Source organism: Egretta garzetta, unplaced genomic scaffold (genome assembly GCF_000687185.1).
Source record: "Egretta garzetta isolate BGI_Z169 unplaced genomic scaffold, ASM68718v1 scaffold18, whole genome shotgun sequence".
In the NCBI taxonomy this organism is placed as follows: domain Eukaryota; kingdom Metazoa; phylum Chordata; class Aves; order Pelecaniformes; family Ardeidae; genus Egretta; species Egretta garzetta.
Window position 1 is genome coordinate 251,156 of NW_009260616.1, and position 17,844 is coordinate 268,999.

The 17,844-nt window shown below is 44.2% G+C and overlaps 1 protein-coding gene across 3 annotated transcripts in view; it reads right to left on the bottom strand.

The window, feature by feature from the left end:
- Window positions 1–2,098: 2,098 nt before the first annotated feature.
- The window catches only part of FYN (FYN proto-oncogene, Src family tyrosine kinase), an 81,213-nt gene continuing 65,467 nt past the window's right edge, over window positions 2,099–17,844 (bottom strand). For 2 of the 3 annotated variants that reach the window (XM_009645208.2, XM_035900705.1), the window contains 2 exons: window positions 11,839–11,970; window positions 2,100–2,761 (listed from right to left, as the gene is read on the bottom strand). In XM_009645208.2, coding sequence (XP_009643503.1) covers window positions 2,553–2,761; window positions 11,839–11,970 — 341 coding nt within the window. In that variant the 3' untranslated portion in view covers window positions 2,100–2,552. Of the gene's footprint in view, window positions 2,762–11,838; window positions 11,971–17,844 lie in introns of all 3 variants that reach the window. The other variant, XM_035900706.1, reaches the window with a different exon arrangement.

The following is a 17,844-nucleotide window of genomic DNA, read 5'->3' on the forward strand; positions in this document are numbered from 1 at the left end:
GCTAAGGAAGTTGGCAGAATGGCCACGCTTTGCCACCGAGCGCTGGGCTGAGCACGTGACATTTTGGCTTCGCCAGCCCGCTGAGTTACTACGGAGTCCTCAGTTCACTGGACGACGTTTTAAGGCAGGGGGGTAGCTGTGGGAAAAAGAGGACCACGACTTGCTTTGTAAGTACTAAGAGGAAGCTGAAAGTCCAACAAGAATTATGGCCTCTTCAGTACTCCACAGCTACAGGTACAGCAACATTGAATATATCATGTACATAACATTACTTATAGACTCTACATGTAAAACGTTAACCAATTTATCATGGAAATCTGGTAACAAGCAACATTGCCATATAAATTCACACTTCAAGAAAGGCTAAGTGTGGAACCTTCCTTTGCAAGAGGATTTTCAGTCAATGTTTTGTATAGAAAATATTAAACCGACGATGATAATTTGTTCTCTGCATCTCAATTCATTACTGGGTTAGTTTTCAGGAACGGAAAAAGGTTCTCTTTATAAAATGCATGACTATTCAGAATATGAATTCACAATCTAAGTATTAAATAACTAAAAATAATTTTCAACTGTCAGGATGTCTTACTTGGCTGCAATATTTTAAAGCAGTAACAGCAATACAAGGCATAGAAAATCTTTTCCTGCAACACTTGTAAATTCACGTTAAATGCAACAGAACTGTTAAAGAATAAACTGCTTGTAGAACAGAGACATGAGAGACTAGCTGTGCATTCAACCATCTTCCTTACAGTTGAACTGCAGCTGTTTAAAACCATATTGACTTCATAATTTGGAAAATGATGCCCCATAGGTAACTGGTCTGCATGCTCCTATGAAATCTGATGCCCCAAATGGCATGACGCCCCTTCTTGTAAAGTTTTTATCTCGTCTCCACCATTATCTCCACAGTTTAAACAAAAGAACAACTATCCAAATGTAAAATGCTCTCTTTTTTTAATTACTAAATTAAGAAAGTTAAACAGTTTTAAAATGTAAACTTGCAAATAAACCATAACAAAATGTAATTAAGACTTTAAAATTTGCAACTCAGTATTAAAAACTCAATAGAAATAGAAAGGAATTTTTTTCTTTTTTTTTTGGTTAAACGTAAGTAATTCAAGGCTGGTACAGACAACTGAAAAGGTAATACTTTGTTCTGTGCATCCCCCATGAAATGTAAAGAAGTGCATAGTAATTCCACTGGAGAACTTGCAGACATAGAGAAAGTAATTTCATTAGCAGTACAGGACATTTAACACACTTATTTTACAATGGAAAAATGTTACACATAAAACAGAAAAATCCTAGTTGCATGACCAACAGTTTAGCAGGTGGACATGGCTAAAATGCTATGATTTTAAGACCATCTGAATGTGGTTACACTGTTTAATAAATCTTTTCGAAACATTTCAGTATACATGTTTTGATACAAGAAGTCCTTGCAGTTTCAATTTTCCAGTTCAAACGGTGATGGTGTAGTTTTCTTGCTTTAAATATGCTCGGCTTAATTTCAAGAACAAATCATCACACACTTGTCAAACATTGGAAACATTACTGTAAATACAGCACATGATTCCTGAAAGAGCAAAGTTACAACCATCTACAGGTACATAATCATAAACAAAAAGTGCAATCCAATTTAAAAAAATCATGCTTGGCAAAAGCCAAAAATTAGATCACTGGCTTTCAGAATCCCACCAGTGTTTTCATGTCTGCAGTAAAATTATCACTTTCTGGGTACTGCTGCAGCAGGATTCATTCAATTCCAAATGAGTTTCCTCTGCAATAGCACCCATATACTGTATGTACAGGTATGTATATATATTATATATATTTTATATATAAAAAAGCAAAAAACCAAACACCTGTCCTGATTTTTTTTTTTTATTTGTTAAAACATGAAAAAAAATGTTTTAGACAAAGAGGCCACTTCTGGACAATAACTGGGTACTGCTGCAGCAGGATTCATTCAATTCCAAATGAGTTTCCTCTGCAATAGCACCCATATACTGTATGTACAGGTATGTATATATATTATATATATTTTATATATAAAAAAGCAAAAAAAACACCTGTCCTGATTTTTTTTTTTTTTATTTGTTAAAACATGAAAAAAAATGTTTTAGACAAAGAGGCCACTTCTGGAAAATAATACTTTTAGTTGAATCAGGAGAAGACTAGTTAAAATCACATAGGTTTTGCATTTTAAAAAAAGGAAAGCACTAGGATCAGTTATTGGCACTGAGTTACTATTTACAATGAACAGAGTTTTTGCAGTTTACATAACATCAATACAATGCAGTTTTGGAGTCTTTGATTAAGAAAAAACAAGTGTTTTTCTCCTTTTCATCCAGGACATTCAGATTATTAGGACAAGTGGTCACAGGCAAGGGCTGCGCGAGTTCCCAGCTTCAGCCCCTCCTGTGCACGGCGGTGCTGGAAGATGCTGCACTCCGGAGAAGCCGATCACGGAGCTGGAAGCTGAAGGACAGGTGGGGCAGGGCTGAGAAACACCTGGTAATTCATGAGAGTGTCTGGAGACCAGGGATTTACAGGTTGTCGCCAGGCTGATACTGGGGTTCTGTTGCAGTGAAGTAGTCTTCAAGGAAACCCTGCAAATATTCGAAAGTTGGACGCTCCTCTGGGTCTTTTTTCCAGCAGTGGATCATAAGCTCGTGCAAGGAAATGGGACAGTCCTGAGGACATGGCATCCGATAACCACGTTCTACTTGCTCCAAGACTTCACGGTTATTCATGCCTGTAAAGGGCAGACAAATCCACACTCTTAAATTACGGGAAAATTAACCCAAGTATAACTAGATCTACAATACATACAGTTTTCTCGATCATGCTAGTTTCTTTCGGTTCAGACAAGCGAAACAAAACAACCCCAGTGTCCTGTTCCAGCTTTTCATCTACTGCAAGGTAACCTGGATTATTTTCTTTCCCAGTAGAGCATTTTAGGCTCCAGCAATGAGTAAATCGCTGCTCCCACAGTTACCCTCTTGGTTTACTCACAACAGGCAGGATTTGGGGCTTTCTCTCTCCAACAACAGTAGCCATGAAATACATTATGTGAGGTGGTTAAGGAAAATAAGTGCACTACAACAAATACTACTCAAGATTCTAGAAACTGAGATGGATTTTTGACACCCTCACACTGAGCGTGGGCCTTTCTTGAAGTGCTGCGTGAGGTCGTGCTGCAGAGGCTTCAAGACAAACTCTGCTTCTCTGGGCTCCCAGGGATGTCCAGCGGCGTTACCTTCCATGTCGGTTCAAAAGCTTACTGCCCCTGCTGACCTGCGCTACCTCCATCTATGCTGGTTAGTATTGTTTCTCCCAAATCTCACTGTTCCATCCCAACCCAGAAGTGAACAAAGTTGCTTGGAAGACAAGCCAAACGCCAACCAAACCAGCTCCACTGCAGAACCTCCACTCTCTCTCAGAAAAGGCAAGAAGTTTTATTAAGATCTTAGAGGCAAGCCAGGCCCTTTGCTACCTTGTCTTTTCTATGCAACCCCTTCAATCCTTGATTCCTCTGCCAAAGTGCTTTGCTCCACACATTAATTGCAGTCAACCTAAACTTTAGTTTAAATATCTCTTCCAGTAATTCCTTTAGCTTTTTAACAGTACCAGAAGTAAGACAGGCACTGCAGGCACGCAGAAGCATTTCAGAGGAGGCATGCACACTGACTGCAAGCTTTGTGGCTTACCAGTTGGCAAGCCCTGCCCCAGTCCTCTGCTGAAAAATATCTTCAGGCTTCACTCTCCTGACTCAGTGGGTCCTGCCAAGCAGCTCTGCAGGAGAACTAGTAGGGACACTGAAGTTCCTCCATGACCACATCTAGAAACCAGCACCTTGATGTAGATGCTCTTTCTGTTAGCTTATCCTCCCCCTGGCTTCCACAACACTGTCCTTCCCTGGGTCTCCTCCATTCTGTTCTTTCAGGGTGTCCTCTTTGAAGAATTTTCTTGCTCCACCTTCAGGACCGAGGGGATCGTCTCTACCTTGTATTTTTAGTAAACTTATTTGTGAGAAATAATTCAACCACCTTTTTCAGTACAGATTCATTTGTCTAGTCTACACCCTGACCAGTGGGAATAATATCCTTACACTGCATCGCGTTTGGGCTGGTAACTCATTGTATCCTTGGACTTGGTGTTTACTCTATGTCCTCACGTCCTGGCTGTGTTTAATTCTTAAAGATGTTTTGAAAGAAGCATCTACAAAATACAGCCTTTCCACATCTAGATTCTCATCTCGTGTTAGGATTACAAAACACCTTTTCCTCTTATCTTGACAGGGTAATTTTCTCCTGCTGATACCCATTTGCAGTGTCTCTGCAAGGATCATTTCCTAGCCTGTTACTGTGACCACCCTTTGCATGGCCTTGCCACTCGCTCCTTGTTGCTTACTCTGTAAAATACCAGCTGCTTGTCTTCACTTTCACAGCCTCTCACAGGCTGCCCCGCTAGCATTTAGGCTCTCATTTGGCCACGTCCTGGTCAATTCACAGTTCTGGTTACCTGACTGCAGCGCCTTCAATTTTCAAACAAGCACTGATGTGCTGTTTCTTATGCTGCCTGTTGCGCATGGAGGAATCTCCCCAGAAAACTGCCTCATCCTCCTACAAACCTCTCCTTACCGTTCTCTTTAGCAGTGATAATTGCAAAAAGAAAGGTTAGATTGCTGATTTTCCTAGGTATTTCCTAACCTGCAGACCAACGTTTTAGCACTGGTTTCTTGTGTTTGATTTATCACCTGCGTCCACCCACTGTATTTTTGGTGTTAGATGTTTATGAGTAGGAGCGAACACATTTGTATGGTACCTAAAGTGGTCTGTGGTTAGGACTCCCCAGAATGATGAAAACAGAGTAATAACCGTCCTCTATGGACATCAGATTCTGCACAGAGTTAAGGTACTTCTGTATTATTGACTCCAAACTGTTAGGTCACCCAGGCTCACAACAAACCAGAAAAGCTTGCCACACGCTGAACAAATGTTTGGGCGTTCCTCATTATCCAACAAGAATATTTTCAAACATATTTTACTTTTTTATTAAATTACAAAGCAACGCTAGCGGCCTATTAGTCATCACCAACCCAAAGGCAGCATCAACCCAAACCTTCTGGGCTTGCTGTTTTTGAGATGCTACAAGAAAAAAACCGGGCATTTTGCTCGCATTGTGTTCCCAGTTTTTTTCATCTGTGTTTTGAACAAAAATCTGCACCCTTTTTTCATATCCTTGTCTTTGAATCACTTGAATTACCTCATGTTTTGGAGTAAGAACTTCTGCTGTGCTTTGCTTCCTTTACATATTAAAGGCTATGAAAATTAGTGTTACCAGTAACTCATCTGTTGTATATACCTAAACCACAAACAAACTGCTTTCTTTGTTTTTATTTTGGCGTTACCCCTTTAAGTACAACAAGGGTGGAAGCAACAGCAGTGGAAAAGCTCCTTCCCAACTGATTTGTTATTCTCAGATATCAAATGTTTGGTATTTTTATCCAGTGCATTACTCAGTGCTGCAAAGCACACTCTGAAACTTGATAATGGACTGTATGCTGGAAGAAAAACCCTGAGGAGAGGGGGGAGGAAAAACATAAACAGCTCCTCACTTCCCTTTAAAAAAAAAAGGAGAGAGAGAAAAAAGAACATAAAAGAGACATTGCTGTCTGAAATCACAGTCATTCTTTGTCCCTGGAAAGTCAGTCAAGGCAGGTTTTCTCATCACAGTATAATCCAGGAAAATGCCCTTCTTTTTCCTTCTCCTTTTCCCTCCCTCCCAGTAAAGCCCAGATATGAAACTAAACCAAGTAATCCTCATGTTCCTTACTGGAATTCATACATCCAGCAAGGGCTGCAGCGCCTAGGATTTGCCAAATAAATTATCTTGGTTTTGACATGTGCTGCTAATTTAAAAAAGGAGTTTGAAATACATTTTTTTCAAAATTGATTGGATTATTAGTCAGACTTAGAAAAATAGCAGTTTCAGGTATACTTTTTACTTCTTAAAAGGCCTATTTATGTTTACAAACCTATTATCTAGATTTGCTTATGTTATCCCACAAGTTTTGGTGTTTCTCTTTCGATAGCAGGAGCCTGTTGTATCTGCACTTCTAACACCACAGAGAGAATATTTGAGCAGTCTTTACAACTCCTCTCTCCTAATGAATACCCGAGAGTTTCAACTCTTTTAGTAAATAATGAATGAAATTCTGCTTGCACTACGCTTCTAGACCCTTTAAAAGTTTATCCTAAAATCCTTAAATGTGTGGAATAAAATACTCAGCAATATTCTTCTGTAGACTACAGCTATTTCACCTGCTTGAAAAATCAGTTTGTGCTCATGATGTTTCTAGAATTACCATTTGGACCAAGAAGGAAACATCCAATTTTCAAAAGATGGCTTTTCCATTAGCTTTTTATTCCCTGAGAAGACCAAAAAGGAAATAACCTCCCACCATCCAGCTTTATTAGTGAAACCTTCAAAAATCTCAGGATGCCACAGGATATGGCTACTTTAATGCTCAATACAATAAAAATCTACTGCCCATATGGACTGGGGACAGAAATGCAATGCTGCTTGACTTTTCCTAGAAAAGTTGCAGTAGTAAGAGTTACCATGACATAAAAGAGGATGTAAAGTTTCCAGTTGTGACTAAAAAAACCACTGGAAAGTGCTTTGGAGTGCTCTGAGGAGCTTGATTAGACGGAGCACAGCAGATGTGCAAATAGCACAGATCTGGGCAACGCTGCTCTTCCAGAAGACAGGAAACATTGCGGTAACTAGGCGGTGTCCCCACATCCAAAGCTAATAAGCCACTTCGGGCAACGTGAAGTCCAGTGAGGACAGGGATGGTTTTAAGCCACCTTATTCTTGCTTGCTTCTGCTGGACTGAGAATTGTGCTCCTTCAAGACCCACTGCATGCTTTCAGACCAATGATCAAACTAATACTGACACAAATGCTTAAAGCAGGACTCTTAAAACAACAGCTCAGCTTCTGCCTGTCCCCTGAAATGCTGTATTTCAGATTCTACGAGAACCCAGAGTTCATGTTCAAAGATCCCTCAGAGCTGGACATGTCAGCCCTTCTCTAGAACAGATGAGAAGGTAAAACTGTGTAGCCCCTCCAGGGCTGGATCACGTTGGCACTCTGAGCGTGCTCTCAAAAGAGAGAGGTACAATGGAGACATGTTGATTTTGGGGTTTTGTTCAGTTTGACCTGGAAGCAGAATTTCTAACTTCCATGGACAGCCTCAAAGAAAAGCCAGAGGTGAGGGCACAGGAATGAGATATGGAGCTCAGGCAGGGAGATTATTCCTTACGCAGGCACGATAGTGCACTTGGAGGGAACAGGAAAGCTGCTCCTAAAGGAAGATGACCTTTGAAGCATAATGCTGTTCTTACTGAGTACAATATGAACCTAGTTATTTCTGTGCAAAAGTAGCAACAAGTTTCAAAAATCTGGAAGTTGTCCCACTTTGTTTAGAAATTAAGGCCTGAAACCTCCAACAACTCCTCATCCTCAAAACACCCACAAAGTTGGCTATCAATATCTGTTGGGCTTTTTTTTTGTTTGCTTTGGTTTTGTTTTTTTAAAATAAGTTGTTATATGCTTGGTATAAGAGATGAAACTTCGAGCTACAGCATTTGTGAGTGGAGCTTTCCTGCTTACAAAGAAACCCACCCGAGCTTGTCTGTGCTATGTGCTGAGTACGCATCTCAACTCCTTATCCAACCATCCACGATGACGGAACACGCGCGTATGCCGGCTCACTGATGTGTACTCGGCCCCAGCCGTGGGCAGCGTACCACGTGCTTGCTCCCTGGCACTTGTGGCTCAGCTTCCCCAGGGGATGAGGAGGCTGAATACAGCTTCCCAGGGACTGCAGAGCTGCTTGGAGCCCCAATTTAAAGACCAGCCTGGCTGGAGGCAGTGATGTGGATAGCGTCGTGGTGGCTGTCATACTACACATAGAACATAAATGCTCTTGATATGACAAGTGCAGCAGAAAGCAGAGGGGGCAAGTTCAGAGGTGCTTGTTTAGTGCAACTGAGATTTTTGCCTATCCAAAAGGCAACATGATAAAAACCCCCAAATTCTCTGACTACTGCTAGAGAAATGTGGCCTCCTACTCTTAAACTCCATTAAAACCCCCAAAACTAAGACCCAAGGGGAATTTGTAAAAGGGGAAAGAAACACTGAAAAGGTTGACTAGGCAGACTATTTTTTAAACTTGGCTTTTCTTCTGCTGATACCTAGTGTTTATTTCCCCACTATAACAGTGGAAATAGAACCTCAATGCCCAGAAAGACTGTGAAAGTTACTTATTTCAATCTGCTGCCTTGTTAAAAGAATGGGAAAGCATTAGGGAAGGCTAGGAAAAGCACTAGTAAATTAGTTATCATAGCAGCCCATTACGTCCATTGACAGAGAAACAGGCTTGGTTGAAGGATAAAGATGAGGACATCTGTCAAAAAGTCAGTCTTGCTTGTGGGAGCTATAGGGCCCAGGGCAAAGCTTGATTATGAATTCTAGCCTGATCTTCATCTCTGCCAACAAAATCTTTACCATTCACACGTCCCGCCACTGCTGCTCTTCCAAAACGGGGCATCAGGACAGGAACTGATTGAAATCTGGGGGACAATGAATGCCAAGCCCTGTTCCACACAGTCTGTTCCCCTCCCATCTACCGCCTGCCTTCTCCTTCTGTCCTCATTGTGCTTCTCCCTCCTTCTATACAAGCTTAAAACTGCCTGGTTCTCCAAGGCATGAGGTACACCCTGCGGGCTTGGTTACCACCGCAGAATTGGGGTGTGTGCTATAAATAACCTCTCCAGGCACTAAGATCTTGTCAAGCAAGAGAGCAATCCCTTTGCCTGAGGGCATCCCCCTGCTCCCCCCCCCGGCCTGCTGCAAGCTGTAAGCAGGAACATCAGGACAACATGCCCACAACTATTTCAGAAACTGGGTAGTACAGCAGAAGTGACAGCTCCACGACTCTGTTTCAAGGCTGACCTTTTCCAGAGCTTGCAAATCCACATGCCTTGGGTGCCAAAGCGGTTGGCAGTGCCTACAAACTGCATTCTCTCACCTACAGGTTGTCTACTTGGGTCAGGTGGGCTGAGTCTTGCCTCTCAGGGTGGTTGAACTCCCATCTTTTCCTCCTCGTGCAAGCCATCCTGTGATGGCAGGAAAAGCCCTGTGGGTGCATCTGAACCCTACTCCCTGCCCCAGAGAGGGACCTGAATTCATTAAGCTTTATCCTTCCAGGAGGTCCTTCCTCTCCCTAGTATGAAGTGGGAGATGGATGATCCTCTCTATGTCAGGGGAAAATAGTCTTTTCTGAGGAGCTCAGGAAGTCTTTGTCACTTTGGGAAGTCCGAGCCCTCTTTTCAACCCATATGCAAAGACAGAGCCTTCTGAGAATGCCCCTGTTCCTCTCCACTGTTGCCTCAGCCTATAGAAGCTTTCCCGGTTAGGGTCTGGGGAATGAGACCAACTTGAAATCTCTAAAGAATTTGGAAATTCAGATTCAAAATAGAGACTGCCCTTAGGTAAAACTGACAGAGAGGGGAGTGATGGTGACCATGAGAATGGTTAAGACCTGGCTGAGCAGGGTGGGAGTCCTGGCGGGGCGGAAGGGCCCTGGCGTAGAGCTCGAGCAGTGCATAACTGAGGCAGTACATGACCATCCAGAAAATTGCTGACTCTGTGATATGTAAACATAGAAAGATGCTTCCAGCTACTTGATGTCTTCCTAGCATGGGCTGGGGAGAGTGAGCCGGAAGGACTTTCAGTGTGTGAGGGCTTTATGTAGGATGAAGGATGAAGGGGGAGGAAGGTGCTGAAAGAGGAGAGATGCCGCTAGTTGTCTTTGATGTGCTCAAACTGCCACATAATAAAACTGTCCACATTTTCAGGACACAGACCATGCCTGAGATTTCTGTCATGGGTCCTACATGAAGTTATATATTGCAAGCACTTAAATGCACATCCAGTGGTCTCTTTCTCCTTCAGGGAGGGAAAGCAACACTTGGGAAGTGCAGAAATCCTCCTCTGCCATGGCCAGCACTGTGCTCAGTTACAAACTTGTGAGTCAACACAGGGCTTAAGACAGTACTTTTTTTCCGGGAATAGTATTTTTCCTGTGAGTGTGTGCATGTCTCTGTGCTCACGCACGTGAAAAGAGAGAAGGCTAGTTCACTGAGCATCTCTGCCCCACCAACGCGGAGCTCAGGGAAAAAAAATTCACCTTAACTCTGTGCACCCACTCTGCTGGTAGTGATGAGGAATTTCTTCTTCCTGCAGGCCAGCGAGGAGCACTGCCCGCCCTCTGGGAGCAACACCATATCAGCCAAAGTCTTACACATCATCTTTCTGTCTTCGACCTTTGCACACCACGCCGTGTCTGCACTTAACCCTCAATAAACCCGTGGAAATCACGTCTCTCCCACGCCACTGCCAGTAGTCCTCACGGTGAGAAGACCTTTGTGCTGGCTACTGACACAGTCACTCCGTGTGGTGGCAACACCCGCTTCTCCTTAACCGCATGGGGAAGTGCTGGGCAGAGGGACTCATCCATCACACGGAAACACGTCATCTCGCCTTCTGCTACCTCATCCTGTTGTCAGTCACAGCTTCACTAAGCTGCTCCCTGTTAATCATGCCAAAATTCAGTGCTAATCATGAGAAGCCTTCCAGTCCCCATTTTCTCTTCCCAAATACCAGTTACCAGCTGCTAGGTGCTAGCAAAGTTGAAATTCCTGGTAAAACTCTGGGAGTTTAGTTTTGCTGAGTTCAGCCTTCTGAAGTGGCGTGAAATACCACACGATAAACTGAACTCCGCCTTTATGCTTCTCCTGTGCAATTTGATGTATGGATCTGACTGCTTGATCATGGCACAGATTGGAAAACTGAAACCGCTTTAGGGCACTTTCCATTTAATCAGCTGCAGTGCACACAGCCATACTGGTGAGAATTATTTTTTTTTTCTAAAAAGAATAAAGATGCAGCTAGATGCCCTGTTAGTATCTGTGCTGATAACAAAATGAAGGGATTACATTCTTTTCCATGTAATGCACTGCTTTCACCTCACCCCTTTCCTCTTCACCCGAATGCCTACAATCTTCAGGGGGGCAAGAGAATGAAAAGCCCTTTCTGCATAGGCAGATCCAATCACCCCTCCTACAAATCTTAATCCATTGGATACTTGGCAGGGTTTCAACAAAGAGCCATGGGGCCTCCAGTTCCCCCATGCAGAGAGTCTGGCCCCGCTGCGACCCTGCCATGAGCTCTGGCCTGCACATTACAGAATTATTTTTTTTCCTTTCCATCCATCTCGAAAGCAAGGATTGAAATTTAAGAGTTTATAAAAAAGAGATTTGGTAACACCAGACATGCAGACAGTCGTCAAACCTTGCAGAGAACCAGACTGACAGAACAAATGGAGTAATGCCGCTCTGGGAGTTTAACTCTCGGTACCTTAAAGAAATGCTATACTATGGAGAGCTATTTGCTCCACAGTATAGTAATTTTACATTGCTTTCATTATTTGTCTAGAAAGTATATTATCTGACTTGAGAACAATAAAAAAAATTAGAAATGAATATGGTGGATTTTCTATCCTCTTGCCATTTTTATCATGAACATCGTGCAGCAGCTTTCAGAGTCAGGTCCGTTTTCAAGCATACGCAGAACTTATATATGACAACCATCTTCCTTTGAGCCCAGTGAAAATAAAAAAAAAAACATTCCGATCTGAGCATATGGCTCATTGCTGCTCCTCTCCCCAGGTGAAGCAGGGCTCAGGCTGTTTTCTTACCTGGGTACGGCACTCTCCCTTTTGTTACCAGCTCTGTCAGTAGGATCCCAAAAGACCACACATCTGACTTTATTGTGAACCTTCCATACAATGCTGCTTCTGGCGCAGTCCATTTAATGGGAAACTTTGCACCTAATGAAAGAATAAACAAGTCTTAATCAGAATAGAGACAGAATCGAAGTACCAGTTTGCAGGTGACTCTTGCCTTCTGCAACACGTGCTGGCGGACAGAGCTGCAGGCAAGAGTTAAAAAAATGAGCTCCACAGAGTATGGTCGGAGAGGACAGGCAGGTGGAACATGTAGGGCAGAAGGAAAGACTTAGCAGGGAAGGGGTGGGGTTTTTCCCCATCTCAAGAGAAGGCTAAGGACATTTTAGTTCAGGTTTGAAGTTTTATAAAAGAAAAAAAGAGAAAAAGTTTTAAAAACCAATAAGCCCAATATAATAGAACTTCTTTCTCCCAGAATGTTTTAGATTAACATTTCCCTGTGATATTTGCAAGTCAAACACAGTTAGCACGTATGAATAGAAATGAGATTTATTGGAAATGTACCTCCCAGTTTCCCTGCTCAAGCTGAGCAAAATGCAAAACAAACATGGTAAAAACGTAAATTAAAAACAAACCTAATATTTCATTAGAAACATGCAAGGACTTAAAAATAATACTGCCATTCGAGTTGCTTGGAGTGCAATGATGTCAAGGCACAACTTTGGCCTGTGATTTATAACTTGACAGTGTACTTTAAGCTCCTGGCACTGAAAAGCCTGTAGTGTCTTAAATATGTGCAGTTCTAATGTGCTCATCCATCACCAGAGCTTGCAGGAGCCAGTTGTGGTAAGGATGGTAAGATAACAAGCCTTTAAACACTGATTTATTTGCTTCTCCAATAGTTTACTGTTTTCTTAGGGAAAATATTTTCAGTATGACTTTAAAGAAAAGTCTTGTGGTAGTAATTAACTCGTTGTATGTGCAAAAAATATGCAGACATTTCCCTGGTGCCTTGTATTAACATACAGGCAAAGAGTTGCATTGCTTATTGCTGATCCCTAGTGACAAACACTCTAGAATTTGGAAACCGACTGACTTTGACTTCTCACCACCCTCTCATGAAAGTTCCTTTAGCTTTCAGGAGGAGCGTGGAAAGTGTAACAACATGGACAAATCACTCTCAGGGAGTGAAGTTATGGCACTGTTTACAGTTCCCTACCGGTGCTGTTCTGCCATCACATCCAGTGCTCAATGCCCCGTAACTTCTGCTATACACCGCAATCTGACTTAACTCAGGGTACAAAGCAAACGCAGTAATTCCCATCTCCTTACTTAGTAAAACATCAGGTGTGCTAAAATTTTTCCTGCCCTACATGTAAGTGATCCTAAGAGAGAATATTATTCAGAAACAAATACATTTTTCTAGGGAAAACTGCAGTTGGTCAATTAAGTCCTGCTAAATTAAAAGACGCAAGACAAAGTTTCAAATCCCTAATGCCTGAAATCAGGAACTTACGTCTAGTTAAGCACCAACACACCAGTGGTTAGATTTGCAAAGGTGCCGGAGGATTTTTGGATGACTGTTTGCTTTCAGAAAAGTCTGCTGGTTCTGTATTTTCTTTAGCTGATATGCAGGCAGGAGCTAAAATTTGGGTGCTCGGCTTTTGTCTCAATCTCTGTTTACAAGACTCAAAATTTACAGAACTTCAACTTCTCTTAAAAACTGCCTTGGCCGTGATGTCCTCTGAGGTGTCTGCAGCAGCAGCCCGCTGTCACTTGAGCCTCTGTCCTGGAAGCTGGCCCGGCTTCAGCAGCACCAGCAGCCATGTGGGGTTGGCAACAGGCTCCCCCCGCCACCGGCAGATCCTGGGGCTAAATGATCCCTGCCAATCCCTGGAAAAACTGCAAGCTGCATGTATCTGGTGGTTGGGTTCCCTAGGCCTACAGTCCACGGCTTTGGATGGGCTTATGCAGGCATGCCATGAATATGCGGGTTAATGTCCCTCTGCTCTCTCATACGTGCAGCCGAAATTGTACATACACACCGTGCCAGCTGAACGAATAGCTCCAGGCTGACCAGCAGCCTGAAGGCTTGGACGCTGGCTGGTGGTGTGTGAGATACAGCCAAGCATGAGGGTTTGCTCGTTTGCGTGTTGCACACATTTTAGTCAACATTTTTTTTTTTCTTTAATCAGCTGTGTTTTCCTGAGAAGCTGAGCCAAATGTGGTCTAATTCCCTCGCGCTTCATACTCAGATCCAAAGGTAACAACCACCTACAACTCATCTTTGGAGGAAAGAAATCTCTTCAGACTCCTTTGTGGCCAACTCCCTCAGTATTTTTGCCTTCCTCATCTGCTGCCGGTGTGGCACTGGGAGGTGAGTATGTATGTGCTGTGTCGAAGGACCACGGGAAGATGAGAAGCAAGGTAAGTCGGTACGAGGGGGGGACACAATTCCAACACATCCCCTTTCCTGAAAGCTAGAGCAGTATAAACCCTGATGGACTGTGATGAGCGCTGCTGAAGAGGACAAATGGTCTGTGCTGTGGATTTTCTAATGACAGGATAGCTACTCGTTACGTATCTGCGTTGCCCCTGCTGCGGGTGATTCTCTGGCTAAAACGACTAATACAAAAATCACATGTTCTGCATTTTGTGCAGTATTTCCTGAACTTTGGTTTGAAGTGATAGGTGGGGAGGAGGGAAAGGCAAGGTTGGCAGAGAGGTTGCTAGCAGAGCCCTGCTTCATGGTTTTCACACAGAATCACACAGAATCGTAAGGGTTGGAAGGGACCTCAGGAGATCATCTAGTCCAACCCCCCTGCTAAAGCAGGCTCACCTAGAGCCCCTGCAACGCGTGCTGGAGGCTAGATGGTCCAAGAGAGCCTGAAACCCAGTATGGCAGAGCTGTCAGGAAGAGGAGAGCCGAGACCAGTGAGGATGTGCCAGGCTGGCCGCCTGCACAGCTGCAGGTACAACGTGTGCCCTGCCATAACCCAAAGAGATCACCCACAGCTTGGGTGAAAGGGGGTGCCTGTGTGCGTGTGTCTAACAGGGATGCCCCCCCAAGGTGCTGCTCCCATCCAACGTCTGGCACTGGAGATGCGGGCAGCGCGCTTCTGTGAAAACACAAAAATCCCCAAACGTGTTGAGTGCTGCTCCGAAGCCTCCAGGTTGCTACTGCTATATGAAGCATTGGCACAGGCCAGACGCTGTGCATGGCTCCTGACCGACACACAGCCTCCGCGCTTACTTTCTTCCCAACGCACCGATTAAAAACCCACCCCCTCCCTCTGCCCAGGCCTCAGCAGCTTATTAAACCAGCTGACTTTGTGCTACAAACAAATTACAGCATCAGATCATCAGATGAAATGTGTATTACTGACAAGCATGTTAATAAATCTGATAAGCCAAATTACCCCAGCTGACAAGGCAGCCATTCTCCTACTTTGAAGGCAGATTTTACATCAGTGGGGGCGATTTATCTTTTTTTTTTTTTTTTTCTGGAACCCGTTTTATTACAAACTAGCAGGTCAGTAACTCCATGCGTACAAACCAACCACGCACTGCATTCATTAGGTCAGGATAGCCTGTCTTTGCCCCAAAGCAAGGTACTAATCTGCAGCTTTTCTCTCTGTCCCTTTTTTGAAACGTGTCAGCCTGGGGAAAACCTTTTTTGGGTTTCTGCACTGCTCACAACCACATCAAGGCAAAGCCGCTTGTACAATTTATTGTTTGGGCAGCTGGCCCTGCCTCCTACCTCTGAGGATTTTTGTGAGGCTCAGCCCTGTTCTTGGGACCTCTGCCTGGCTCTGCGCAGGCATTCACACAGGTTATCTCCCAGAAGGATTTCCTCAGGACAAATCAATGCATTGTCCTGCTTTAATTCTTCGTTGGCTATAAGCAGGTTGCATGATGAGAAGGAGCAGAGGGGGCTGGGATAATTGAGTGACCTTGACGTACAACGCTCAGCATGGTTTATTCTGAGGCGAGTGAAAATCCCTTAGAGCTTTGTTTTTTTCAGATCTATATCTCAGTGAAGCAGAAACCTCTGAAATTCGTGCCCCAGAGCCACTGCCAGCTTGATAATGATCCTGTTCCCGGAAATGCTACAAAGCTGCTACCTCTCGTACCTTAAACCAAAACCCAACATACCACCCCAAGCTCTAAGACCCAAACCCCATGCGAACTCTTGGGTTAGCGACCAGAGAATGTAGTGCAGCAGTGAATTGCTCCTGGGGCTGGAAAGGGAAAGCCACAAAAGGTAAAACCCAAGTGCTGAAGCAAGCATGTAACAGGAAACGAGTCAGCCCTGGTAGACGACGACGAGTGCCGTGTGGGAGGGACTGCGCAATTACATTTTTTGTGCTGTGAGAACAAATATGAAATTACAAGCCTGGCAAAACATCAGCGATCAGAAGCAGGCTCCGCAGGCTGACCCCTCCCTGGGAAGCGGGGGAACAAGGGGCGGAACTGCGGGTCTAAACACCCCCCTCGCCCTCTGTCCGCACGCCCCCCTTCCCCTCGCTCTTCCTCTTGACCTGGCCACGCTCCTTCTTGCAGAGCAGATGGCATCTCTGTAGGAGGGTTATGAGCGATCCCCCTCTGGGACCCTGGGGGCTGGCGGGCGAGGAGCAAGAGTCTTTCCTCCTACCTGCTCCACGGCTCGCCTGGGGAACGGCAGGCGAAGAGCAAGAACAAAGCCCTGGACGTTACGGCCCGCAGTACAGTCCGTCATGGACAAGAGAGAGCTGCTTAGCTGCTGAGCAGGGAGCCAAGTGTCTACAAAAGGACCGGGGAAAGCCCGGAAGGGGGGAAAAAAATCCCTGCTCATTTCTAGGATATCAAAATAAGAAGCATCACTTGTTTTTAAGCAGGGCAGGAAGGAGATCTTTCTAAGTGTTAAGGAGGCAAAAATGATCTGAGAGTTTACAAACACATACTAGAGCTCCCAAAATAGCTCTGACTTGTCTGGAAGGCATCAGAAAGATCCTTATTGTTTCATGTGTGCTTGGAGCGGCATTGCTGCAAGTGCTGCCAGTGTATGCAGTAGAAACAAGGCCTGGAAAATAACTGTGCTCTTTTTTATTAAGGCAATTTTAAATTTGTATCAGCTGCTACTGCTTAGAATAGTAACAACTCTTCCCCAGCAACTCTGTGGAGCACTCGGCACTCTCCACAAAAATGCCATGTGCTTGGCCAAAACTCCACGTAGCTGCAAACCAGATCAGTGTAAAAGGGTAGCAGAACTGCATGGGAAATCCTGTGTTGGAGGTGATGGGAAGTTTCTCTCTGTCCTGCAGGATACCAGAGGTTTTAAGGCTTGCCTGACAGGACTGACACAAGCATCATCACCAGTGGAAGGAAACAAGCCTGAATGCCTGATGCTGCGTGTGGGGGAAGAGGTTGCAACAGCAACAGGCAAAAGCAGCAAGCCCTGACGGTGCAGGCTGCAATACAGTCCACCAGTGTAGGCTCTAAAATGGGCGTCACTTTAATAGGCATGTTTTTCCCCTTTGATTACTCACTTCCTCTAAAAGCAAGAGGAGCCAAATGCTCATTACAAGCCAAGAACTTTTTTTTTTGTATTATTTAATGGCAGTGTATAGCTGCTAGTTACACACTTTAAATCATTAGTGGCGTGACCATCTCTTTCCTTCCTGACGATTGCTGAGAAATGGCAGTGCAGACAACGAACCGCTTTTAATTTACCTCTCATAAATCAGGAGCAGTCAGGCCTCCTTTGTTCAAATCAAAAAGAAAATAAACCGGTCAGTAAAACGTTACCACCAGGCTGAGTAATACCCATACAGGTTCAGGAATCCTGCACTTCAGCCCGCTGGGGCTCAAAGCATCCCCATCTGTTTCCTTTCAAAATATTTAATCGGAGACAAAAGTGACAGTGGGGGAAGGGAGTAGGAGATCAAGCCAGGCTGGAGAAAACCACCTCTGCCCCACGCCGACAACGAGCTCTGTACTAACACACTTAAGCCAAGAGAAGGACGACTGCTGCGGAAA